Raw genomic sequence first — 22,484 nt, 5'->3', positions numbered from 1 at the left:
TGCCGAACGTCGATTGTCCAGGAGTTCCAAATGCACCAAATGAAGAGGCCGCGGGCGTAGTGGATGCAAGTGTTGACTCCTTGGGCGTTCCGAACGCCGACTTTCCTGGAGTCCCAAATGTAAAAGTAGAGGCAGCAGGGGTCGAGGAAGGTGCAGCGGGTGCGGGTGTTGACTCTTTGGGAGTACCGAAGGGCGAGTTTGCAGGAGCCCCAAACCCACCAAACGCAGGAGCACTACTAGCGGGTGCAGGAGCAGCAGTTGACTCTTTGGACGCGCCAGATGCTGACTTGTCAGCAGAACCACCAAACACGGAGGTAGCAGCAGGTCCGGTCGAAGGTGCAGGTGTAGACTCTTTCGGAGTTCCGAGCGTCGACTGGCCTTGTGCACCGAAGCCTCCGGCAGTGGGGGTGGGGGTAGGGGCGGGCGAAGACGAGGACTCCTTGGTCCCAAAGTTAAACTTGCTAGTCGTAGCTGCTCCAAACGGATTCGGGTTCGGTGCACTACTGCCACTGCCAGCCGTAGTCGGAGGTTTCGCAAAGGAGAATGTACCAAAGTTGGAAGACGGCTCAGCTGGTTTGCTACCGCCGACCTGTGGCGTCGGGCCCAGTGCACCACTCAACGACGATGGTGTCGCATTAGGCTTCGTGGGGGACATGTTGGCACTGAAGTTGAACTTCGCGGGTGCGGGTACGGCAGCCAGAGCTGGCTTACTTGTAGGCTCAGCAGGTTTACTGAAGAAAGAAGAGGACGGTGTACTAGATTGTGTGGCAGGAGGCGTGCTAAACGAGAATGTTGTCTGTGGTTTCTGCGCAGGCTGAGCAGGGGGTGCAGGCGTCGACTGTTGTGGTTGATGTTGTTGTTGCTGCTGAGGAGCAGGAGGACCCATTCGTGCCAACAATGAATTCGTTGGCGCAGAGGAAGGAGTAGAAACATTTTGACTGAAAGAGAACTTAGTGGCAGGTTGGGAAGGAGTGGATGATGTCGCAGGTGTAGAGACAGAGGCGGGTGTAGGAGTAGGGTTTATCGCGCCCGGGAAACCAAGGCCTGGCGCCTTGGGTTTTTCAGGTGCTTTAGTCGGCGAATTAGTTGCTAAAGGACTTGACGTTGCGGGAGAGAAGGAGAATGAAGGTTTGTTGTTGCTAGGAGCAGATGGCTGTTTGAAGAATGGATTACTCGTAGTAGCAGGCTTCGAGCCGCCGCCCAAGGGAGTCGTGTTAGTCGCAGGTGTCGAGCCCAATGGTGGAGCAGACGCGAGCGAAGGTGCCGGAGTAGAACCCAAGGGAGGAGCGGATGAAAGCGAAGGCTGAGGCGCGGAGCCCAACGGGGTCGTCGATGCTAAAGAAAAGGCAGGCGCAGGCTTGTCTGACGATCCAGAAGCTGCCCCACCCAAATTGAACGTATTCTTAGGAGCAGCACTCTCTTCGGCAGGCTTCGTCACAGATATTACTGGAATCGTAGGCTGCGGCGCCAACGAAGCCTTCAACTTCTCCTTCTTCTCCTTTTCCAATCGATCTAACGCCTCTTTCTCCTCGCGTTTCTTCTGATTAGCCTCTCGCATCTTCATCATAGCTTTAGCTTCCAGATCCTGTTTCTCCCACTTGGAATAGCCCTTCTGGGCGCGTCGCGGGCTGCTATTGGTACTATCAGCGAGTCCAGGTCCAGGTGAAGGAGGGGTAGGTGAAGGAGAGGTGGGAGTGAAGTTTCCTGCTATGCGTCGACGGAACGTAGGTTGAAGCCCGATAGTGGTGGCTACGGACTGACGAATTGCACTTTGGGATTGCTGGGTCGACGGCTTACCGAATGGGTCTTTTGGACTGTTGGTTTTAGGTGAACCCGTAGCGTCCCACAGAAGATGCTTGCCAGAGGAAGGAGAGGGCTAGACAACTCTAGTCAAGATGCGAATAGACACCAAAGTACTAGAATGCTTACTGGAACTTCAGATGAAGGTGTCGAAGGCTCAGAAGACTTGCTCGGCGTCGAGTCTTGCCAAGCGAGCAAGCGTTGTTGTTTAGCTTCCCTAAACTCCTCTTCTGTAAGCCATTTCTCGACGCAGACCTCAATATTGGCTTCCCGATCCGGATGTTGAGAGTCTTTCGGCTGTAAACCCTGTTAATCATCCTACCCGCATAAGATAAACAAACCTTACCATGATATACCTCTGTCCAGCCTTCTTGACGAGTGCCTGACGCAATCTTTGCCCGTTTGGACCCACTTTATACCTCACTCCATTACTCTCCCACTCCTCGCCGATCTCTCTGCCCTTGACTCTATCCGGAGACACGTCGATAGAGATATCAGCATAGCGATCATCTTCATGTTCATCCTCTTGGACAGCCTGGACTCGTTTACCCCTCTTCTTCCTAGACGCCTGAGCAGACGACTCTTCGTTTTCATCCGGCATCTCCTCATCGTCGTTATCACGTTCCCGTTTCGTCCCCCGCGCCTTTACACCAACGTCCGACCTCCGCTTATTCCGTCTCTTCCTTCCTCTCGACTTCGGTTCGACTTCCGCTGGCTCTCCATCATCTTCGCCGTCAAAGGAAGGACCTGCCTCGACACGGTCACGCTTCCTGCCTCGTGGCGTAGCCCGTTCCTCTACAACCTCGTCCTCGTCTACCTCCATATCTTCATCAGACAGAACGGCTTCGTAATCCCGTGACACCTTCCTCGGTCTCTTCTCCCTAGCCCGTTTTGATACCATGACTTCTTCGTTATCGTCCTCATCGCCAAAACTACGCTTATTGCCTCGTGTCCACCCAGAAGGCGAATTCTGCCACTCGGCCTCTTCGTCTCCATCAATGAACTCATCCCCTTCGACCCTGGACTTCTTGGAATTATCAATGATGATAGGCTCTTCCTCCAGTCCACGCTTTCTGTGGGCATTGGTAGATTTGAGAATACCGTTCATTTTACGAACAGGTTTCTCGGTGGGAGAAGGAACGCCGATGTGAAGAGCACTAGTATTGTAGCCATCAGCGAAGACGACTCTGTTTGGAGGTGTGGATCTATCATTACGTGTCAGACCGTCGCGTGTTGCATCCCAAGTGATACAGTAGACTTACGCAGGTGGTGGTGGCGGTACAGCCTCACTTGCAGGCAAAGATGGATATAGCGGTTCCGTAGCCGATGAGACGTACTGCCCCGGAAAGTTGGTTGGTGAAGCAGCCTGTGATTGGGGGGTACTGCGACCTTCTGAACACATGTCAGCAAGCTTAATTTGAGCATACGAATGAGCAACGCACCTCCGCGATTCCTTATGACCTGCTCGGCCCGTACAGGACGAGCTTCATGAGCTTTCTGAGTATTCGCACTTTCTTGAGTCCTCTGTACCGGCGCCGGGCGTTCTTTTTCCTGTCGAGAGCGTTGTACTGCGGCATATGCTACGTTGAATGGGCGGTGGTCATTGTCCGGAATCCCATGGCGGCGTCGCATCGACCTAGAACAGACAGAGAAACCGTGAGTAGTTCCCAATGCCACAAAAGCTATCAAAACGTACAGCCTGTAGGACCTTTCGCGTGCCTTTGAGAACCTATTCCAACCCAGGACCAGTACCACGTAGGTAACAACAGCACCGAGCGTCCAGCCAGCATATTTGAGCAGAGACGTTGCTGACCAGGCGCTGGGTGAGAATTCACGCCTGACAGGCAGAGAATCACTCCCCAGGATATCAGCAAAGTCGTCGGTCATGGTGTGTAGAGATGAAGGAGTGACTCGACACGACCGCGTAGCTTGCGCGTACTGGACTTTGATGGTTAAGACGAGGAGCGGAGCCGTATTTTTGGGTTACCTAAGCTATTTGTCCATATTTGCTCTAAGGCTTTAAAAGTTTTTTTTTCTTCCGTCCGATTCTTTGTCTCCTGACTCATTGCACAATACGAAGTGTCTTCGATGCCAAGTACTATTTTGAATTCTTTTCATTCATTCGACATCCCACTTGCGAATGCCTGGGAACACGGCTTTTTCTTGCCTTCGTTACCCCTACTCGTGCGGTGGAAGATTGATCGTTGCTTGGTCCACGCTTGAACTGCCAGCTACTACTGTACACTATACTATGGCCATTCGAGTACTAAACTAGGCGTATATTTTGTATTATGTGTTATCTATGTGCAAATAAGCCGGTTCCGTGTTCTATCATATTCTGTGGATTGGTCGGTCCAGAGTAGTTCTAAAGAATCGGTGAAATCGTGGGAAAAAGAAAACTTATAAAAAGTCGCGCGACGTGGACGGGTTTGAATCCACTTTTAGTCAGACCGCTCCTAGGCCTCCTCCTTTTCACCCACCATGTCTGAGAAGATTATCACCTACGACGAACTTCGCGCTCATACGACCAAGGACTCCATATACCTTCTTATCAGTGGAAAGGGTGCGTCGTTTCCGTCCAATCACAATTCTTTGTTTTGTCTGATGATGACGGGCAACAGTGTACGATGTCACAAAGTTCCTCGATGAAGTAGGCTTCTACCAACACACGGTACCTTTGCACGCCATTTATAGCCTTTCTAGCATCCTGGAGGAGACGAAGTGATCTTAGCTGAAGCAGGTCAGCCTCGGTTGTGTTCTGATATGGACCCACTCTCACCGCTATTCAGGCCATGACGCGACAGAAGGTTTCGAGGATGTTGGTCACTCAGACGAGGCTAGGGCGCTCCTTCCCGGCTTGTTTGTTGGTGAATTCGACAAAAACAGCGTACGCTGCCCATCCACGAGTCCGAAGATAGCGAACTGACCGTCACACAGGGCCTCGATATCAAGTCAGGCGCAGCAGCCGCTCAAGCGTCGAGGGTGTCTGGTGCTGTTGAGCAGGGCTCTAAGTACGTCGCCGTCATTTCCAGCCAACAGCACACTAATCTTTCTTCGGTAGTATGATGTACTTTATCCCGCTCGCACTGTTGGGGGGTTACTTTGCCTGGAGATTCTACACAACGGGATCTGTATGATTGCATGCAACGTCTCAACATACTAATAATGTCGTCTCTTGCTTTCATGTACTTATTCCGTTGCTCGCCCACTTCTACTACGTTGCCCCACACCTTCAACGGCCCCGTGCCACTTGTAATAGATCGTATTCGTCAGTTTTCCTCGGTGGCCGGATAAGATTTCAAATCCTTCTTACGATCTACAATTCCTACGAAGTCGCGTCGAGGATACGTGTCACTTTCCACGGCCCGTTGTGTCATTCGTGATTTGCGCAAAGCACACACTCTAAGAGATGTTTTCCGTGGCCAGATCCGCAGAAAGCCGACAACAATCACATTTCTGACAAAACATTTACACAATGCGTACCCCACGGCAACCCGTCATCTGACCCACTTTTTCACAGCGATAGTCCATTTACCCCACTCCTTCCGATGTTGCATTAGATACCCGATTGGTTGTTTGACCGATGTCCCTCCCCACAGCCTCTTCACACCGCAGCTAGCCCGCAAGTGTCCAGCCCCAGTCTGGAGAAACCATGCAGAATCAAAAGGGCAACTCACTAAACATTGATATCCAACTTCTTCAAGCCCTCCTTGGCTGCCTCGTTCCTCGCCGCCTTCTTCGTATTCCCCTTGCCTTTCCCAAAGTGCTCCCCATCGACAACAACCTTAACATACCACACAGGCGTGGTCTTGATACCCTTTAACATTTCCGAGTCAGCCTCCTCCCCGTCGTCCGAGTCGGGGTCGCGGATGGAGTAGATCCACTCGACTTGCCGGTTAGCTTTCTGGAGGTGCTGGTTGAACAGCCCTAGGTGTCCGACAGTCGTCTCGGTAACATTGAGATCAGCATGCCCAAGGGGCTGACGGGCCGGAAATTGACTATGGGCAGGAGGTGGGGAAGGAGGAGCACATGCTGAGGGGAGGCCGTGCTGCATGCGTACCGTATTGTATGCTAGCTCGACGAATGGCCGGAAAAGCTGGTACAGCCAAGGCTGGGCGCGATCCAGGCCCTGGTCGACATACAAACCTCCAACAAACGACTGATGCAGAATGAACTTTCGAGCACCCGGAAAGTCATAGATGCTTACCTCAAATACATCGGCTATATATGATGTCCCATGAGTACGTGATACAGGCATGACTCAGGGCGCTTACCTTGGACATTCGTCGAAGCGCGCAGGGTAAGTGCTTGCGCGGGATGCAGCCGAAGTTTGTCAGGCAGCTTATACTTGAGCGAACTAACGGTCATACCATACGTCATCGTATGCGTCAGAAACAAAATGTTACACTTACATATGCGCTAATGTGGCGTTCCCAACAATTAACGCGCGTATTTTCTGCCGCCTAGTTAAGCCCACCAATCACAAACCTCGGGTAACCACTCGGCACTCACCGTGGAAGGACCAACCCGCAGGCCAGGATACATGTCCAGCATGAGACGTGTCACCACCAGCCCCAAGACTGTATCCCCAAGATGTTCGAGTCTACATTGACCACCATCAGTATTCAGTCAATCTCTGCATGATGGGAATGTCGTACTTCTCATTATCGGGGCTGAGGTCATTTGGGTGGTCCTCAAATATATGCACAGGCCGTGCAAAAAAGCTCCTGTGCGTGAACACTTGGATCCTTATGTTATCGTCTTTGATGTCCGGAAGCGGGGGAAGTAGGGAATCCTGTGGTCCCAAATCTGGTCTAGTCATCCTTTAGTATTATAACTAAACAGACTCTAGCCAGGAGGACGTACTTGAGCGCCATCGCTAGTAATGACCGTGGGGGAAGCGATGAAACAGAGATAGCGACGATTTAAAGGTCAGATCAGCCTTTTAAGGCATCCAAGGCGATGCCATGCTGTTTAGTTCGCTCAGATTCTCCGTCTGAAATAGCACTACGCTGAGTAGAAAATGGTGTCGCAGATTTCAAAGTCAATGATTGATTTGCAGGGCACGCAATTTCCATCAGTCCCGATCACATGATAGCAGTATACTTGAGCCTTTCTTAAATTCTTTAGGGACAATGGGCATGCAAGGCACTCGGGAGTATTCCGGGATGCCGTATAAGAATGCATGTAGGTGCTTCTCAGCCCACGAAGATGCGACGAGGTGAACGAAAGCTGACAAGCAGTGTAAAAATCAACGCATCACGCGCCAACCTCGTTCTGCCAGGTACTTCGGATTCTGCCACAAATTCCGATAAGAAATTGGAACTCAACTTGGGAATAGTAGCTCAAGCGCTTTAGCCACTTGTCCTCCGACAGACGGTGGTTTTAAATACACCATATGTTGTTGGACTGTCTCTTCTTGAGACTAGAATCGTTGCATCTGCCGAGGCATGAGGCCTTGACCAAGTGGATATGTGCCCGGTAGCCCTGCCACCTGCATCGGACACAGTATGTAACAGTATATTCGAACTCAAACCCTTGAGTCAAAATTCTTCTCCACCATGTCTGCTACATACACCGCTCCTCCAGAAATCAGCCACACCTTGACATCGGCATGAAATATCAGGCGCGCCTAAGTGTGTACAGCTCAATACTGCACTTTGAGTTCTTGCTGTTTCCCTGAGAAATCACTTTCGGACCGAAGAAGAGGAAGACCGTCTGGTTCAAGTTAAATCCACGACACAGGCCTGATAGCAAAGTCAGGCACCAAAGAACCACCCTGAGGAAGTAATCCCTTCACAGCATGAGCCAATGGAAATGCTGACTTGGTACAGCTTCCCGAGGAGTTCTGCGGGCCCCGGAAAGCCTGCACAGCTCCTTCGGTTTACAAGAGACCGATGCCGGTGTAAAGACTCAGAGTTCCTCGTTGCAAACGTAACGCGTCAGGCTGTGGAGAAGTCCTTATAACACGACCAACGAACGGCCGCGGGTGTCGCCTAATGGTACGGAAATGGTGAGAGAAAGAAGGAGTAGAGAAATGTGGAGAGCATAATGAACAGTTGATCGGAATGCGTCATACATGCGTCAACAATGTCAGTACACCCCTATCCCAAGCAGTTGGTTGAAGGTGCTCGTATACTTTTACTATTACGCTCACTTCAGCTTCATTTGTTCGGCTAATTGTCTAGCCAACGAAAAGCGGTAACCCTTTATTGTAGTACATACAGAAAATATTTGCTTCTAGATTCATAAAGATACGACGACAATCAACGCGAGTCAACGTATCACGCGCCAACTTCCACGGAAGGCGCCGTCTTGGTAGCCTCGGACTCTGCCTTGGATCAGATAAGAAATACAAATCAGCTTTCACCTCAGAATGAAGAAACAGGGTTCTCACAGCACGCTTAGCTTGCGCCTTCATTGCGAAATAATCCTTATGCAACCCACACTCGGTCTTTTCCTTCCCAGCCCACCTTCCAGCCCTTTCGTCTTGACCTTCTGCGACCTTCTCCGTGCTGTGCCAGTCCCCAACACTTCGGTATCCCTGATCAAGCAGCTTATTTCGAGGAACCTCGTTATCGGTGATGTACCAATCCACCATAGCGAACGGCCACGCAAAAAGAGGGTTCAGCTTCACCAACCCCGTCTCGTCTACCTCAAGCGGCTTAAGCCCAGCACGATCAGCTCCTTGAGAAGCCCGTCGGCCAGTAATAACTGACTTGACGCCCAGTTCCTCGTAGGCACGGCGCGCAGGTTCGACCTAAAACCAAAGATAAGTACTATAGAAGGAACTCACGGTGGTATCTCACCTTGACAGCAAAATCATATGTTTCCTCATCTCGCTCCCACAGCTTTTCACCATACTTCTTTTCAAAGTCCTGTACCGTCTCGCACCCCTCCGGTTTGTAAACATTCACCGGGACCCCATACCGCTTCTTTACCTCTTCCACGAGCCCGTATGTTTCTGGAAAGTGATACAGCGTGTCGATAAATATCAGAGGCGGTGGGGACTTCGTGATCTTGGACAGCATGTCTATCGCGACCATCCCAGTGAGCCCAAAGGCTGTGGTCTGGTACAGCCCCGGAAGATGCTCTACAGCCCACTCCAGGATCTCTTCTGGAGTGTTATCAACAAGCTGTTTGTTGATGGCATCTAGGGTATCGTTCGAAATGGGAAGAGTGAGAGGTGTAGAAGAAGTCATCGATGATATCGTATCTGTGGGTCAACGACAGATGTTGAGCACCTTTTTATATTCCAGATTCGACTGTTAGTAAGGATCTTCAACATGGTCAGTGACAGCCATACCGTGCAAAGTTCAGTCAGCATTTTCTGATCCTTGGTGGACAACGACAGTGAGTTAAGCGAGAGTCACGTCATTTGGGCGAATTCATCACGTGAAGGCGGCTGCGCGCCGATTTATGCCGAGTCGGAGGGTCCCGAACGGTAAAGCCTCGGGAGTCGCGCGCGTTTCCTGCCTCACCCTGTTCCCCTCCGTGATCGGTGGAAGCGTGGAAGCGTCCGTTGTCAAAGCGTCGAGGTCTGGAGCCATTCGACTCCCCCGCTCATTGATGTCCCCCGCACAGTTACGACAACCGTCAAAAAATTTTTTATTAAAAGATCCGGGAAGACACAGCAAGAACAGAAAAACTCATTACTGGGCCATTATATGCTAAAGATACAGTACGTCTATAGTGTAGCTTGCAGGTCTACAACGTGCGACGCTAAAGAAAGTCCATGCTGTCGCACTGACATGAAACTAACGATGATGATATAACCTATAGGAAAGCCTTAAAGACCGGACGCAAGTCGGCGAGCCTCGGGTGAAGCAAGCTGTTTCAGGTGCGCTTCTTCATCCTTACGTGCGCGCTCCTGCTGTTCGAGCTGTAACGAAGCCGTTAGAACATGCACAATGGAATCAAATGCGGCCGTTACTTACCACCTCCATCCAAGAATGATCTACGACCTGTAGAAAATAAACGTTAAGATATGTATTCTAGCACGTAGTAGAGTAAATACTGACTGGAGCAGAGTTACGGCTCTGGCGAGCCTTGAATGCTGCCATTCCTAGGATGAGAGCAATCCCTAGCGCCTGAGCCCACATACGGGCTTGCACCACCTGTCCGTCGGGTCAGACCACGGGTAAGTGAAACGCAAGCAATAGCCACACCTTTTGAGAAGTTGTTTGTAATCTTAAGGCGATATCAGCTACCGTCCCAACACGAATCGAACCATACAACCACTCACTTGTCTCGCGCAATAATAGCACCAGCCAGCCCGAGACTAGCAGCCCAGCCACCCAAAAATACAGAGTATTCATGTCGCTGAGCCCAATCCGTCACCCTTCCACCCAAAGTCAAGTTTTGCCATCGCTCTTCTTTCTGACGTTCCTTCTCGTCGAGCAAGTCGGCAGTTGAATCCCGCCTGCGATCATAGTCATTCAGAGAAAGAGTCTCCCACGAAACAACGGAACACGCACCATTGAGATTTGTCAAATTCGATACCACGGCGTTCAGCTTGGATAGCAAATGCAGGTGCCGCAACAAAGATGATACCGAGAGCCTTGAGTGAAGGAGGAAGGGCACGGTAGCCCGCAGAATAGCGACTCAAAGCGGCTGAACCTGCGAGGCCAAGTCCAGTTCCAGCAGCAAAGCCCTCAAAGGCGCCCCGCATAGTTGCATTGTTATGCCCGACGAGCTGCTCTTCGGTCAAATCGATCTGTACGACACCGAGTCAGCTCCGCCAATGAAAGAACATATGGAATTCGTAACGTACCTTCATTTTTAATCGTCAAAGGGTAGGGAGGGGCTTGTAGATCGTAACGGGAGAGGAGAAGGGGATGATGTGGTAACCGAGGGGGCCGAACTTATATACGGGCCCTCTCAGCTTAGTGGGCCACAACAAGCGGCAACGGAGAATCGGAATTCATCACGTGATATGACCCCCCCGGACCACATCGGGTGGAAGAGAAACCCTGTCCAATGATATCCCCGCAAAGGCCGTCTTCACCTCCACCGACAACCGCCAGAGTATATCCGATCACGCAAGACGATGTCGAGAAATGTCACTGCAGCGAAACAGCGACTCTGTTTTGAATGGCCGTTCCCAAGTCGTACCCGACTTTGACCGTCAATTCGGAAAATGTGAGGAAGAGCACGGAGCATGAGTCCGGATATGAGCCCTTCGCTTCAGAGATGCCCCTTGGCCCTTGCATGTGGGTACATTCCCAGTGTGATCATTTTATGGGCACATGCGCCCGGAAAGAGCTCGCTCTGGATCTTTCAGGCAATTCAGGCAATCAACAAGCGCTGTTGCCTCAACGGCAGACGAGCAGGTTACGGTAAACCTCGTATATTGAATAGATGTCCGTGCACAGGTGATGTGATGGTTTCCAGTCCCATGAATGATTTAACTCGTCGCTCGTTGACGATCGAGAATGAAAAAATTTGTATATTTCGTGTGTACATATGAGTGCTACCTAATGCTACCTATGTGACTACCTAATAAGATATTGTAAAAAAAGCAACATGCGAAAGCGGGAAGTACTGTAACTACAGATGGCTTGGCGGAGCAGAAAGAGAAGAAAGTTCAGAAATGGTCCACGGTAAAGGTCCACGTGCCATCTTTCATATCGAAGCTTTCAAAGTGGGTATCCTTCATGTTCTTTAACCGCTTCAAGTGCTTGATGGCTTGGGGATGCGTCTCATCTTTGATAGGTTCCCTGTTAGCCTTGTCCACCGCCCAACAACGTTTCAAGGATATTCTCGCTCGAACATTGAGGCCCGAACCTGGGGGTGGTTTGTCGACGTCTTCACTATCTGGATAGACGCTGCACTCCTTGTCGTCAAACCGAACGACATCCCCCAACAAGGATCCGAGTTTTGGTAGTCCTGTCAAATCCACAGGCTCAAGGAGGTGGATCTCGCCATACCCCTCACGACCAACTACAAGGTCTTTGAAAGACGATATTTGGTCGTAACCACAACCTTTCAGTATTTCCATACTAGGTTTCACCCAGTACTCACCCTCATCAAGAGTGTTGGATGAATCGATGTCCGCGCCATCACATCCTGAAGCGTCCTGCGAGGCAAACGTAGGGTTGTGAGATCGAGGAGCGGGAGAGGACGAAGGTATAAATTGTTTGGTTGATTGACTGCGCTCTTCCGCTTCCTTTTCACGTTGAGCGATGCTCAATGCAGGACTGAAAGTGACCTTTCCGCGCCCAGATGTGTTGCTCGGCGACTTGACATACAAATCTGAGGGAACCACCTTTTTGTCGAAGATTAGCTTTTTGACGCTCCTCTTCTGACCACTTCCCAAAGATGGACTGGCGCTGCGACCAAGTAAGGAGTCAGAAGGCTTGATGTCAGCTGGTTTGGAAAGCGACAAGGCAAGGGGCGCTCCCTGAGAGAAGTTCAAGCCCGAGACCGAAGATACGGACCCTGAGGAAGCGAATCCACGTAGCTTTGAGCTCGCGGGAGAAAATCCGAGCTGCATACGAGGGACTGGAGATCTGGTGGGAACATCGACAAAGAAACTAGCTTTTTTCTTCGTAGATTGATCCAAAGAGACAGCTTGGGGTCCAGGAGGTAACATGGAGAATATCGGCAAATTCGTAGCAATTGGTTGCGATATCGATGCGGTGAGAGTGCCTTGAGCACCGGGTACGGAGGCGGAGGCGGTAAAGGTATTCCCTGAACCTCCAAACAATCCGGTAGTCTGTCCGGTCGACATCGAGGTACCAAGAGGCTTATTGCCGAATAATGATGAACCGAATGCATTCTGCTGGGTTCCTTGTTGATTGGGAGTGCCCCCAAATATATTACTTTGTGGCACAGGATTGGCGGGTTGTTGCTGTTGACCAAAACCGGTACCAAAAAGCGATTGTGTTTGACCAGCAGGTTTATTGCCGAACAAGCCCAGGGTATTCTGACCAGCTTGACTCTGCGGCTGCTGCTGATTGGTGTTCGCACCAAAAAGACCGCTACCAGTGTTGAAGAGACCACTGCCTCCTTGGTTCTGAGTGGTACCGCTGCCGAACACTGTTGAAAAAAAGGTAACTGCTCTGCTTGGTATAGAGTATAAGTGAGACATACAAGGGTTGGGCTGTTGCTGTTGTTGCTGTTGTTGCTGCTGATTGGTATTGCTGCCAAACGTACCACCGCCAAACAATGAGGAAGCCTGTGGTTGTGTCTGCTGCGCTTGATTCGGTTGACCAAAGATGTTGGTTCCACCAAATGCATTCGTGGTCTGTCCGGCAGGTTGTGATGGTTGTCCAAAGACACTCTTATTTGCAGTAGCTGCTATAGATTGGATCAGTCATTTGGAATCTCAATGTTATAGTAACTTGTCGTACCTCCAAAAGCTCCAAGGCCTGTATTTGTAGCAGGCTGCCCGAAAACGCTAGTCTGCTGCTGATGCTGCTGCTGCTGCTGCTGTTGATTACTGGCTTGACCAAATGCGCCGCCACCACCGAATGCGCTAGTACCTATACAGTGCCAGTGATCAGCACTGACCATTGAGATAATAAAGAGACTCACCACTTGGGGTACCAAAGCTTCCGAAGGCAGAAGCAGGCTTATTAAACGCACTTGTTCCACCAAAGGCACTGCCGGTTTGCTGTTGCCCAAATGCACCACCAAAGGCAGATTGCGCTTGTGCCGGCTGTTGTTGGGACTGCTGAGGCTGGCCAAAAGCTCCGCCGCCACTGAAGGCTGAAGTAGTTCCCTGGTTCCCTTGATTCTGTCCGAATGTGCCGAACGCAGTGCCGCCAGCATTGGGCGTGACACCAAAGGCCGAAGTCTGTTGTGTCGGCTGCTGTGCCCCAAAGAGGCCTGTACCTGCGGGTTGCGTAACTTGGCTTCCGCCAAATGAACTTTGACCAAATGCGCCACCAGTACTGGCAGTCTTGCGTCCTTGCGCATAATCTTGACACCGAAGTTCCTAAACGCAATGACAAGGCATTTCAACAAAAAATTCATCAGAAAGCAAATTGCTGTACCTCCAAAGACGTCCCCCTGTACGCCGGCATAGCAGATATAGTCTGGTAATTGCACATTGTCGTGCCATTTTGGTCCTTATCGCTAGTAGCAGACCAGGGTGGATTAGCGGTACCTGTAGTGACAGGAGGTACTGGAGCATCTAGGAAATGTCTTGGTTAGGCATGAACCAAATCGAGAAGGACTGACTTACCTGTGGATGTAGTCGTAGAACTTCCAAAAGTACTTGTAGGTTTGTTCTGGCCAAACAGTCCAGCGCCAGCGCCAAAGGCACTGGTTCCAGTGCTGGTCTGCCCAAATGCACTCGGCGTTGACGTGCTGGCACTGGCGTTTTGTCCGAACGCGCCTCCAGATCCAAAGGTACCTGTTCCACCACCGAACGCGCCAAATCCTGTGGCAGGTTTTGTAGCACCGAAGGCAGAGGTACCAGTGGTGCCCGAACCGCTACCGAACGCGCCTGGAAGGAATTGAGTTGAGGATCGTTACCGATTCGAAACGTTGCGTACCAAATCCGCTGGAGGTGTTGGTAGAAGGCGTAGCTAGATTTCCAAACATTGGATTAACTTGAGGCTGCTGCGGCTGCTGCTGATTTTGCCCGAATGCACCTGTACCGCTTCCAAAGGCTGGTAAAGTGTTAAAAAATACAAAGGATAAGAAGCAAGCAACGTACCTGACTGCCCAAACGCAGGTTGCCCAAAAGCTGACCCTGTTGACTGTGGCTGCTGCTGTTGGTTCTGATTGGACCACGAAGACGTGATCCCAGCGCCACCGAACATTTCGACGAGAAAGTAAGGTCAAAGTGTGTATGCCTCTATCTCTTGACTCGGTCGGAGTTGGGTGCACAAATTCAAACTCCGAAGGGGCTCCCGGTCGGAACTTGACAGCATCATGTCTGAAGTTGAAACTCCGACTCGGCCTCTGCCGCACGTGGCTTTCGATCACTCAAAAAATTATAGTCGAGGGCAGGAATCCGACTACGATATGTCTGATGGAGGACCGCGTAGAAAACCGACGTTCAACACCCTAGAACGCGAAAACCAATTCAAGCATCCCCCAGCTAAAGGATCGACGTACAACATTCTTAATGATTTCGTCACTCCTCACATAGAATCTTTCAACGCTTTGTTCGACGACTCTGGTCTGCCTAATGGTGACGGTGACGGCAAAGGTCTGATATCATTGGGTCTCAAAGACATTGGGGAACGTGTTGTATTCGATGGGACAGGTACTGTCGACCCGGAAAGTGGAAAAGTGGGATGGGGTAATAGAATGCGAAGTGAGTTATTCATCGAAATCAAGTTGGTTTTGCTAACAGTACTTGCAACCCAGTTTGGATCGAAAGTGTCTCGATATCCAGACCGCTCGTACCGGACCGGGCAAGCGGGGCCACAAACAAGCAGATTTATCCCTCAGAAGTATGTATCGAATTTGAATAATCTGGATGGTGACTGAAATTTATTCAAGGCCAGGGAACGGTTAACATCATATCGTGGTCGCATGACAATCAAGCTTTGTTGGACCGATATACACGGACAAAAACATGAACTCCCGAAAGAGTGTGGGTTAGTACCTATCATGGTTCGCGTAAGTTACATCTAGTCTTCTTACCATCACAAGATGTTTATTCCATTGCAGTCTGTTCGCTGTAATCTGCGCTCTATGTCCTCAGCCGAACTGGTCAAGCATCACGAAGAGCCAGAGGAATTTGGCGGTTACTTCGTAATCAACGGAAACGAACGTCTCATTCGGTATCTCATTCTACCACGGCGAAACCATGTTATATCTCTGCTTCGACCATCATTTAGCAACCGCGGGCTATCGTACACCGAGTATGCCGTACAAATCCGTTGTGTCCGTCCCGACCAGACGAGCGTAACGAACACGCTACATTATCTCTCCAATGGTAGTGCTATGCTCAGATTCAGCTGGCGGAAACAAGAATATGTTATTCCCATCATGCTCGTTCTCAAGGCGCTTGTTGGCGCGTCAGACAAAGAAATCTTTGACGGTGTCATGATGCAAGACCACGAGGACACATTTCTGGCTGGTCGCGTAGAGTTGCTTCTTCGAAGTTTCAAGACATACACCATGCGTACGGGAGAACAGTGTCTTGACTATCTCGGGGACAGGTTTAGGGTGGTTCTTGGGTTACCTGACGACGTGACGAACGGCGCTGCGGGTGCTTGGCTCATCCAGAAAATGGTACTTGTGCACCTGGAAAACCCAAGGGATAAGTTCAGAATGCTTCTGTAAGTACGTGATTCAGCTCGAGACACCCTTTGATTCATATTCCCTCCTCTTAGTTTCATGTTACGCAAACTATACGCGTTAGTTTCATCGTCATGCTGCGCGGATAACCCCGATTCACCTCAACATCAAGAAGTTCTCCTTCCCGGCACTCTATATGGGATGATCATTAAAGAGCGCCTTGATGAAATTTTGAACAACATCCGTAACACAATCAACATAGACGTCAGAAATGGAGTGGCTGTCGACTTCAACGATAGTAAGTTTAAAATATACGATCAGCCCTTGCTAACACATTTTAGAACGATACTTTGGGAAAGTTTTATCCCGCGTCAATTTCGACATTGGCTCACGTCTGGCTAACTTCCTTGCTACGGGTAATCTGGTGTCACCCACTGGTCTTGACCTCCAGCAAGCGTCTGGTTTCACTATTGTCGCTGAGAAGCTCAACTGGCAGCGCTACATTAGTCACTTCAGATGTATTCACCGTGGTGCATTCTTCGCCGAGCTCAAGACGACCACCGTACGGAAACTCCTTCCCGAGGCATGGGGTAAGCTTATAGTCCAATAATTCAATCTTACGTTCTCAACTATTTTAGGATTTCTGTGTCCTGTCCACACACCGGATGGTTCCCCTTGTGGCTTGTTGAACCATCTTTCCCGAACATGCCGTATCGTCACCGCCCCACTTGCCGTTAACCATATACCCGCCCTTCTCGCCGCTCACGGCATGACTCTCGCATTCACGACCTCAATAAACGGCCGTAACAACATCTGCGTACAACTCGATGGCCGGATAATCGGTTGGGCGCGGCCTCGTGTGGCAGAGCAACTTGCCAAAAACCTTCGGATATGGAAAACCGAGCATCAGAACAACATCCCGATGGACCTCGAAATCGGTCTTGTGCTCGAATCGAATGGAGGCCAGTATCCAGGGCTATTCTTGTTCTCGTCAAGATCCCGTATGATGCGACCGGTCAAATACCTTGCGAATGGGCGTGATGACCAAGTTGGATCCTTTGAGCAGGTGTATATGAACATTGCTTGCACACCGGAGGAAATTGAGGCCGATGTCTCAACACATGTCGAACACAACCCGACAAATTTCTTGTCAATATTGGCTAACCTTACACCTTTTTCCGATTTTAATCAGGTCAGTGTTATATACTGCCTTCTTGGAACATTTATAGACCATTTTCATTACCAGAGTCCTCGAAACATCTACCAGTGTCAGGTTCGTCGTAGCCTCCCTTCTTGAAAATCCTCTAACTGAAATGTCATTTTAGATGGGTAAACAAACGATGGGAACACCTTCTACGGCGCTTCAGCACCGGACAGATAACAAGCTTTACCGCCTACAGAGCGGTCAAAGTCCTGTAGTTCGTCCTGCTTTGCATAACACCTATGCTATGGATGCTTTCCCGAACGGCACAAACGCTATAGTTGCAGTCATATCATATACCGGCTACGACATGGAAGACGCCATGATTCTCAACAAATCTGCGCATGAACGTGGTTTTGCTTACGGAACTGTCTACAAGTCGCAGATCGTCGACTTGAAAGATGTCCGGGGCGCATCAAAGTCAGCCGAACCGACACTACACTTCGGTCTCGGTCGTGATATTCGAATGTATGGCGACGATGCGCACAGCTGCACTTCCTTCCTTAATTCGGATGGTCTTCCGTTCATTGGCTGCAAGCTGTCTCCAGGTGATCCAATCGCAGCGTATGTCGACGACGTGACAAACCGCACAAAGTTTGTCAAATACAAAGGTGATGAAATAGCCTACGTTGACAAAATCCGCATCTTAGGCATGTTTTCAGCCTTTTCTTGCGTCGAAACCTTTACTTATGCCAGCTGTGTACAGGTAACGACACGGGCGATTCTGAGGCACAAAAAGTCCATATGACTCTGCGCATAACTCGTGCTCCCGTCATCGGAGATAAATTTTCCTCACGGCATGGTCAGAAAGGTGTATGTTCGCAAAAATGGCCCGCTATTGATATGCCATTCAGTGAGAGTGGTATGCAGCCCGATGTGATCATCAATCCACATGCCTTCCCCAGTCGAATGACGATTGGAATGTTAGTTGAGAGTATGGCTGGTAAGGCCGGAGCGATGCACGGATTGGCACAAGATGCAACACCGTTCAGGCCCGTATTTTTTTAACCCAACCTCGTGCTGCGCCTGTTTCTGACTTTTTGGCAGATTCTCGGAAGAGGACACCGCCATCGACTACTTCGGTGAACAACTGCTTGCAGCCGGATACAACTACTATGGAAATGAGCCCATGTACTCCGGAATAACTGGTGAAGAATTCGCCGCGGACATATACATTGGAGTCGTGTACTATCAAAGGTTGCGACACATGGTTCTCGATAAATTCCAAGTCCGTACTACCGGTCCTGTCGATCCTCTGACTCGACAGCCTGTGAAGGTGCGACTAAACTTTAATTCTCTATTGCTCCCGTTGACCCTCAAAAACCAGGGACGGAAACGTGCTGGTGGTATACGTTTTGGAGAGATGGAACGAGACGCCCTCATCGCCCACGGCACATCATTCTTATTGCAAGACAGACTGATGAACTGCTCAGATTACTCAACAGCGTGGGTGTGTCGAACTTGTGGCAGCCTCATATCGTTGGGATATGATGATATCAGTCTTGGTGAAGTTTCAATTACGTCAGGGTCGCTAAAACCTACAGGACCTGGCGGGGAATATTGTAGAGTCTGTCGTGCGGCCGCAGAAAAGGAGGAGGAACGGGACCGTCAGGCGCTTGCCACAGGCCGCAAGCCCCAAAAGCCGCAGACTGACGTTAGAGTATCCATACCGTCACAAAACGTGCTCAATCGGGCCATGAAGGGTGGGGATTTAGACGTTGTGGCGGTTCCATACGTGTTTAGGTATCTATGTGCTGAGCTTGCCTCCATGGGTATTGCAGTGGCACTTGACGTTGCATAAAATTACATTCGATATTATGTTAATCATGACCCACATGTTTTCTTGCATCATGATCTCTTGTTCCTTATACATACACTTTGGATTCCACATTATATTCACCGAAAGGATATAGCATAATATAAATGAGTGAGAGGATATAATCAGTATAACACACGTCTAAGTACCAGCTTCGCAAATAACTAGGATATAAACACATTATGCAATCGATGCCGCCACACAAGAAATGAATTATGAGCTGACTTCGATGACGGCGGGGGTATGTTTTGGGGTAACATCTTCCATGACCGATGTAACTGCCCCGGAAGATAGGGGCGGCGGTGCGACGTCAACTGCGGGCACAACCTTGACTCTTTTCGAACTGTGCTTTTTCTTTCGAAGAGGGGGTCCTTCGGGCGTCACCTCCGAACCCAAAAAGTATTCCACCAATGCTTGCTCCAGGGCAACGTCGGACGCTACTGAATCTGTAGTATCAGACGGAGAAGGTGAAGGGTATGGAACTTCCATCTCGACGGCCTTGTCTCCTGCAACACCTGACTTCGCAAGGAAGAGCTCCAAAATCACACGACACTCATCAACGGTCGTCGCTCGTGACATCAAGCGATGCATATCTTGCATGTCATCGACAACCGTTTGTGGTGGCGCGTCGGGGACAATTGGAGGTGGAGCTTTGCGGATAATGTTAGAAGCCCTTGATGAAGGATTCTCCGTTGGTTTGATCGGCGAAGATTTCTCGCTAGAATGTGTAGAAGGCGAAGGCGACTTCTCCGTCCCATTGGCCGGTGAATGATTGGCCTTAGAAGCGACAGTAGCGTCTTCATCCTTTTTGGTGCTATGACCAGCGGCAGGTGCTTGAGATGACGCGACTTCCTGGGTATCTGTCTTGACAGGAACCGACGGGGTATCCGCAGCAATCGGTTCGACCTTGGGTATGACGGTATTAGCAACGAGAGGCTTTTTTGGTCGCGTCACAGTGGAATCATCATAATGATCATGAGGTGAGGCCGGAGGCGAGATCGGAGGAGGACGTGGGGGAACGGGTCTATTGGCAAGTGCTGGGAGATTAGGGTGGGAAGGTTTATTATGAATGTTTGGAGTGCTTGGTTGACGTCGAATGGAATCGTTTCCTTGTGTTCCACGCGTCTTTTCGCCGCCCATTGAGAGCTTCGACATCATCCTTTGTAGCCTCCCGCTCTTCGGCTTCTCGATATCCATGAACGAGGAGGACGTGGACCCCATCATATATTCGGGAGGCCCTTCATTGAGAAAGTCCATCATATCTTTCGCAGCCCTGGACACCCTGGGAACGGTAGAAGGGGGCCCTGTGGACGGAGGTCCTGCATCCAGGAAATCCATCAGATCGCGCGTATTGGATGAAACTTTGGCAGCCCGCTTAGGAGTTGTCGGAACAGATGGAAGCGAACGTTTTGATGGCTCCTTCACGACCTCGTCGTAGTCCTCGTCAGAACCAGCCATAACATCGTCAAGATCCAGAGACTCCCTATTACGCTGGACAGTCCGGGTCTTAGGTGGGAAGGGACTTGCATCGGACCCTTTAAGCCCTCGTCTAGGCTGGGCCATTGGGACTGGTGGAGGTGTCGCTGGTTTTGAGGGCGCAAAGGGAATCGATGGCTTAGAGTACTTGCGAAAACGTGAGGATGACGAGGACGAGGACGAAGGAGATGGGCTCGCAACCGAGAATGACCGAGCGCGACTGCCAGACAAAGATGGAGGAGGATTAGGGGTAGTGATGGACTGCCGTGTACGAGGAGACGATGCCGGTGAAGAAAGCGGTTCCTCGTCCTCAGTGATAGAATGGACGTGTCGCAAGGACGGACGCCGACCGTTGGCTCGCGGTGGTGACGATGAAGTGTCAAGTTCAGATGGGAAAAGGGGGGTGGGCCGTCTATTACCACGGTCCCTTTCCTGTTTGTAGGCCTAGCTTAATTTTTTAGCATGGAAGGTGACATAATAGGAGCATACACGAACCTCCATAGACTTCAGCCTATCGGGAGTCAGGGAGACCTTCATGGTAGAACCTGAGCGCATGAGGTCGTCGAATTCCTGTAGCGAAGCACCCTAGGGGTACGGCTAAACATTGAAGAGAATCAGAGAAATTTTATTGCACTCACGTCGTCAAATGAAAGACCTTGATTGAAAGCTGCCCAAGTCTGCTTGGTGTCTTCGCTGAGGATGGATTCAGATCGCTTGTGAGTGTTGTTCGTGTCAGAAGATAACCTGCTGCTGTTTGAAATTATTTTTTTCATGGACTTGTTCTTATCCAGGGACGTTCTGGACCCTGTCGGCGTATGAGCCATCATGGAAGACGAAGCTTCTGAGGAAATGCGAGAATCTTTGGAAGACATGTCGTATGGAGAAGATGTACGAGAGATGGAAAGCTTATCGCTCCTCGATATTGATTTGCTACGTCGCGCCTTTGAAATAGTGGATATTTCCTCGATCTGTGAATACACTGCAACGGCATTAGCCAATACTGCGGCTGTTGCCATCTTCATTGGCATACCTTTCATCGTTTTGAAAAGTCCGTAAATGGTCTCGTCCTCGCAAAGTGCCACGAAGACATCTTGGACAGTTGCAGATGCCCTGCTGCTGTCTCTTGATGCCACCCGTCCAACATTGGACAAGATATGCCTGTCGATGATGGGTCATGAGCAGGATGAAATGACGCGGGAACTGAATCAAAATGATGGACGCACTCGCACATGGCTCTGTAATAGAAGTAATTGAGCGAATGTCGCAAAAATACGAATGAAGACCTACTCGAGAATCGCGGTGAGATAGAGTGCTGCGGGGGCTACCAGTGTCGGCGATGGCGCATGTAGGTGGCTATCGCTCATTCGTTCTTCAAGAAGGCTTTCACTAGCGGGATCTTCATCGGATTCATTGAGAGTGGAATACGCCTGGCATTTTAATCGCAACAGCTATAAAGGGAAAAAAAAAAAGCCATAAAAAACTATGGAATTCAGCAATAAACTAGTATCGCACCTCAAATGTCCATGCCAGATTAAATGTGTCCTTGTCATCCTCGACAGCCTTTGCGGACTTTGTCCGGTCCTTATACGCCCTCAGCTCGACTTCGGCTTCTAACAACGCCTCCTTTCCCAATGGTGTCGGTAGAACGCTCAGCAATCCAGCTCTGAGCTTGTCGGTAACGAGAGATTGCGCAGTATTGATGATTTTGTATAGGAATTCATCGAGAAGGACATTAATTGAGTGAAGTGCCTCGACTTTCAATTTAATGGGACGAATGTCGGACAGAATGACATCGGCGCTATGCGCGGAGAGGTACGATGGGCCTGAAGCGGCACCAGGGTCAGTTAACGTCGTTTGACGTCGCGCAATTAGTGGTACTCACTGGGTCCGTCGGGATTGTTCGCAGCGCCCGCCATGATGGTGTAGAGTAGAGGTGTAGGATACCCGCTTTCAAGCAACTGTTCCCGTAATGTGAGAACATCCTTT

General features: G+C 50.2%; 8 protein-coding genes across 8 annotated transcripts; 2 read left to right on the top strand and 6 right to left on the bottom strand.

Annotated features, from left to right (window-relative positions):
* Positions 1 to 1,658: 1,658 nt before the first annotated feature.
* Positions 1,659 to 3,758, bottom strand: EV420DRAFT_127421 (uncharacterized protein). Its single transcript, XM_060467820.1, has 7 exons — positions 3,497 to 3,758; positions 3,243 to 3,436; positions 3,063 to 3,192; positions 2,147 to 3,005; positions 1,930 to 2,097; positions 1,857 to 1,876; positions 1,659 to 1,780 (listed from the first exon to the last, which is right to left on the bottom strand). The coding sequence occupies exons 1-7, from the start codon at positions 3,685 to 3,687 to the stop codon at positions 1,750 to 1,752; spliced, it is 1,593 nt and encodes a 530-aa protein (XP_060333508.1). The 5' UTR covers positions 3,688 to 3,758; the 3' UTR covers positions 1,659 to 1,749.
* A 100-nt stretch (positions 3,759 to 3,858) lies between these two features.
* EV420DRAFT_1527079 (cytochrome b5-like heme/steroid binding domain-containing protein) lies at positions 3,859 to 5,226 on the top strand. The gene is made up of 6 exons (XM_060472449.1): positions 3,859 to 4,363; positions 4,422 to 4,450; positions 4,504 to 4,540; positions 4,590 to 4,687; positions 4,738 to 4,811; positions 4,862 to 5,226. The coding sequence occupies exons 1-6, from the start codon at positions 4,282 to 4,284 to the stop codon at positions 4,935 to 4,937; spliced, it is 396 nt and encodes a 131-aa protein (XP_060333507.1). The 5' UTR covers positions 3,859 to 4,281; the 3' UTR covers positions 4,938 to 5,226.
* EV420DRAFT_1664896 (ribonuclease III domain-containing protein) lies at positions 5,219 to 6,677 on the bottom strand (the record flags this gene model as incomplete). The annotated part of the gene is made up of 7 exons (XM_060478964.1): positions 5,219 to 5,959; positions 6,008 to 6,021; positions 6,075 to 6,157; positions 6,213 to 6,256; positions 6,313 to 6,403; positions 6,459 to 6,614; positions 6,667 to 6,677. The coding sequence occupies 7 exons, from the start codon at positions 6,675 to 6,677 to the stop codon at positions 5,477 to 5,479; spliced, it is 882 nt and encodes a 293-aa protein (XP_060333506.1). The 3' UTR covers positions 5,219 to 5,476.
* Positions 6,678 to 8,003: 1,326 nt separating this feature from the next.
* On the bottom strand, positions 8,004 to 9,127 carry EV420DRAFT_1527063 (uncharacterized protein). Its single transcript, XM_060472448.1, has 3 exons — positions 8,610 to 9,127; positions 8,198 to 8,560; positions 8,004 to 8,135 (listed from the first exon to the last, which is right to left on the bottom strand). Exons 1-3 carry the CDS (start codon positions 9,000 to 9,002, stop codon positions 8,085 to 8,087), a joined length of 807 nt encoding a protein of 268 aa, XP_060333505.1. The 5' UTR covers positions 9,003 to 9,127; the 3' UTR covers positions 8,004 to 8,084.
* A 132-nt stretch (positions 9,128 to 9,259) lies between these two features.
* Positions 9,260 to 10,759, bottom strand: EV420DRAFT_126889 (uncharacterized protein). Its single transcript, XM_060467465.1, has 7 exons — positions 10,574 to 10,759; positions 10,278 to 10,516; positions 10,046 to 10,222; positions 9,969 to 9,990; positions 9,822 to 9,917; positions 9,738 to 9,764; positions 9,260 to 9,682 (listed from the first exon to the last, which is right to left on the bottom strand). The coding sequence occupies exons 1-7, from the start codon at positions 10,577 to 10,579 to the stop codon at positions 9,590 to 9,592; spliced, it is 660 nt and encodes a 219-aa protein (XP_060333504.1). The 5' UTR covers positions 10,580 to 10,759; the 3' UTR covers positions 9,260 to 9,589.
* A 456-nt stretch (positions 10,760 to 11,215) lies between these two features.
* EV420DRAFT_1761972 (nucleoporin autopeptidase-domain-containing protein) lies at positions 11,216 to 14,640 on the bottom strand. The gene is made up of 8 exons (XM_060480685.1): positions 14,468 to 14,640; positions 14,304 to 14,420; positions 13,991 to 14,254; positions 13,800 to 13,939; positions 13,339 to 13,741; positions 13,155 to 13,286; positions 12,895 to 13,101; positions 11,216 to 12,840 (listed from the first exon to the last, which is right to left on the bottom strand). Exons 1-8 carry the CDS (start codon positions 14,571 to 14,573, stop codon positions 11,387 to 11,389), a joined length of 2,823 nt encoding a protein of 940 aa, XP_060333503.1. The 5' UTR covers positions 14,574 to 14,640; the 3' UTR covers positions 11,216 to 11,386.
* A 74-nt stretch (positions 14,641 to 14,714) lies between these two features.
* On the top strand, positions 14,715 to 19,102 carry EV420DRAFT_1527050 (uncharacterized protein). Its single transcript, XM_060472447.1, has 12 exons — positions 14,715 to 15,073; positions 15,127 to 15,212; positions 15,262 to 15,381; positions 15,433 to 16,046; positions 16,101 to 16,303; positions 16,347 to 16,595; positions 16,644 to 17,197; positions 17,252 to 17,278; positions 17,331 to 17,856; positions 17,913 to 18,198; positions 18,254 to 18,482; positions 18,534 to 19,102. The coding sequence occupies exons 1-12, from the start codon at positions 14,779 to 14,781 to the stop codon at positions 19,005 to 19,007; spliced, it is 3,663 nt and encodes a 1,220-aa protein (XP_060333502.1). The 5' UTR covers positions 14,715 to 14,778; the 3' UTR covers positions 19,008 to 19,102.
* On the bottom strand, positions 19,103 to 22,438 carry EV420DRAFT_1527044 (uncharacterized protein). The gene is made up of 8 exons (XM_060472446.1): positions 22,381 to 22,438; positions 22,011 to 22,321; positions 21,786 to 21,946; positions 21,722 to 21,733; positions 21,529 to 21,656; positions 21,137 to 21,477; positions 20,994 to 21,083; positions 19,103 to 20,942 (listed from the first exon to the last, which is right to left on the bottom strand). The coding sequence occupies exons 1-8, from the start codon at positions 22,412 to 22,414 to the stop codon at positions 19,236 to 19,238; spliced, it is 2,784 nt and encodes a 927-aa protein (XP_060333501.1). The 5' UTR covers positions 22,415 to 22,438; the 3' UTR covers positions 19,103 to 19,235.
* Between the last annotated feature and the right edge of the window lie 46 nt (positions 22,439 to 22,484).

The sequence above is a fragment of the Desarmillaria tabescens genome (genome assembly GCF_030435595.1).
Source record: "Desarmillaria tabescens strain CCBAS 213 chromosome Unknown EV420scaffold_10, whole genome shotgun sequence".
Taxonomy (NCBI): Eukaryota; Fungi; Basidiomycota; class Agaricomycetes; order Agaricales; family Physalacriaceae; genus Desarmillaria; species Desarmillaria tabescens.
The sequence above is the reverse complement of the archived record's forward strand: the minus strand, read 5'-3'. Positions and strand labels throughout refer to the sequence as shown.

Excerpts from the sequence above, each read along its gene's own strand:
- EV420DRAFT_127421 (XM_060467820.1), bottom strand. The coding sequence starts at position 3,687 with ATGACCGACGACTTTGCTGATATCCTGGGGAGTGATTCTCTGCCTGTC. Across the intron at positions 3,437-3,496 it reads CGCGAAAGGTCCTACAGGCT|GTCGATGCGACGCCGCCATG; the intron begins GTACGTTTTGAT and ends TGTCTGTTCTAG. Across the intron at positions 3,006-3,062 it reads GTACCGCCACCACCACCTGC|ATCCACACCTCCAAACAGAG; the intron begins GTAAGTCTACTG and ends ACGTAATGATAG.
- EV420DRAFT_1527079 (XM_060472449.1), top strand. The coding sequence starts at position 4,282 with ATGTCTGAGAAGATTATCACCTACGACGAACTTCGCGCTCATACGACC. Across the intron at positions 4,688-4,737 it reads GTGAATTCGACAAAAACAGC|GGCCTCGATATCAAGTCAGG; the intron begins GTACGCTGCCCA and ends ACCGTCACACAG. Across the intron at positions 4,812-4,861 it reads GCTGTTGAGCAGGGCTCTAA|TATGATGTACTTTATCCCGC; the intron begins GTACGTCGCCGT and ends TTTCTTCGGTAG.
- EV420DRAFT_1527063 (XM_060472448.1), bottom strand. The coding sequence starts at position 9,002 with ATGACTTCTTCTACACCTCTCACTCTTCCCATTTCGAACGATACCCTA. Across the intron at positions 8,561-8,609 it reads CATATGATTTTGCTGTCAAG|GTCGAACCTGCGCGCCGTGC; the intron begins GTGAGATACCAC and ends CTTTGGTTTTAG. Across the intron at positions 8,136-8,197 it reads AGGCGCAAGCTAAGCGTGCT|GCAGAGTCCGAGGCTACCAA; the intron begins GTGAGAACCCTG and ends ATCTGATCCAAG.
- EV420DRAFT_126889 (XM_060467465.1), bottom strand. Across the intron at positions 10,223-10,277 it reads GAATTTGACAAATCTCAATG|GCGGGATTCAACTGCCGACT; the intron begins GTGCGTGTTCCG and ends CTATGATCGCAG. Across the intron at positions 9,918-9,968 it reads TACAAACAACTTCTCAAAAG|GTGGTGCAAGCCCGTATGTG; the intron begins GTGTGGCTATTG and ends CCCGACGGACAG.
- EV420DRAFT_1761972 (XM_060480685.1), bottom strand. The coding sequence starts at position 14,573 with ATGTTCGGTGGCGCTGGGATCACGTCTTCGTGGTCCAATCAGAACCAA. Across the intron at positions 13,287-13,338 it reads AAGCTTTGGTACCCCAAGTG|GTACTAGCGCATTCGGTGGT; the intron begins GTGAGTCTCTTT and ends GGCACTGTATAG. Across the intron at positions 12,841-12,894 it reads ACAGCAACAGCCCAACCCTT|TGTTCGGCAGCGGTACCACT; the intron begins GTATGTCTCACT and ends TTTTTTCAACAG.
- EV420DRAFT_1527050 (XM_060472447.1), top strand. The coding sequence starts at position 14,779 with ATGTCTGATGGAGGACCGCGTAGAAAACCGACGTTCAACACCCTAGAA. Across the intron at positions 15,213-15,261 it reads AGCAGATTTATCCCTCAGAA|GCCAGGGAACGGTTAACATC; the intron begins GTATGTATCGAA and ends AATTTATTCAAG. Across the intron at positions 15,382-15,432 it reads TAGTACCTATCATGGTTCGC|TCTGTTCGCTGTAATCTGCG; the intron begins GTAAGTTACATC and ends ATTCCATTGCAG.
- EV420DRAFT_1527044 (XM_060472446.1), bottom strand. The coding sequence starts at position 22,414 with ATGGCGGGCGCTGCGAACAATCCCGACGGACCCA. Across the intron at positions 22,322-22,380 it reads GAACAATCCCGACGGACCCA|GCCCATCGTACCTCTCCGCG; the intron begins GTGAGTACCACT and ends GTGCCGCTTCAG. Across the intron at positions 21,478-21,528 it reads ACTTTTCAAAACGATGAAAG|TGTATTCACAGATCGAGGAA; the intron begins GTATGCCAATGA and ends ATGCCGTTGCAG.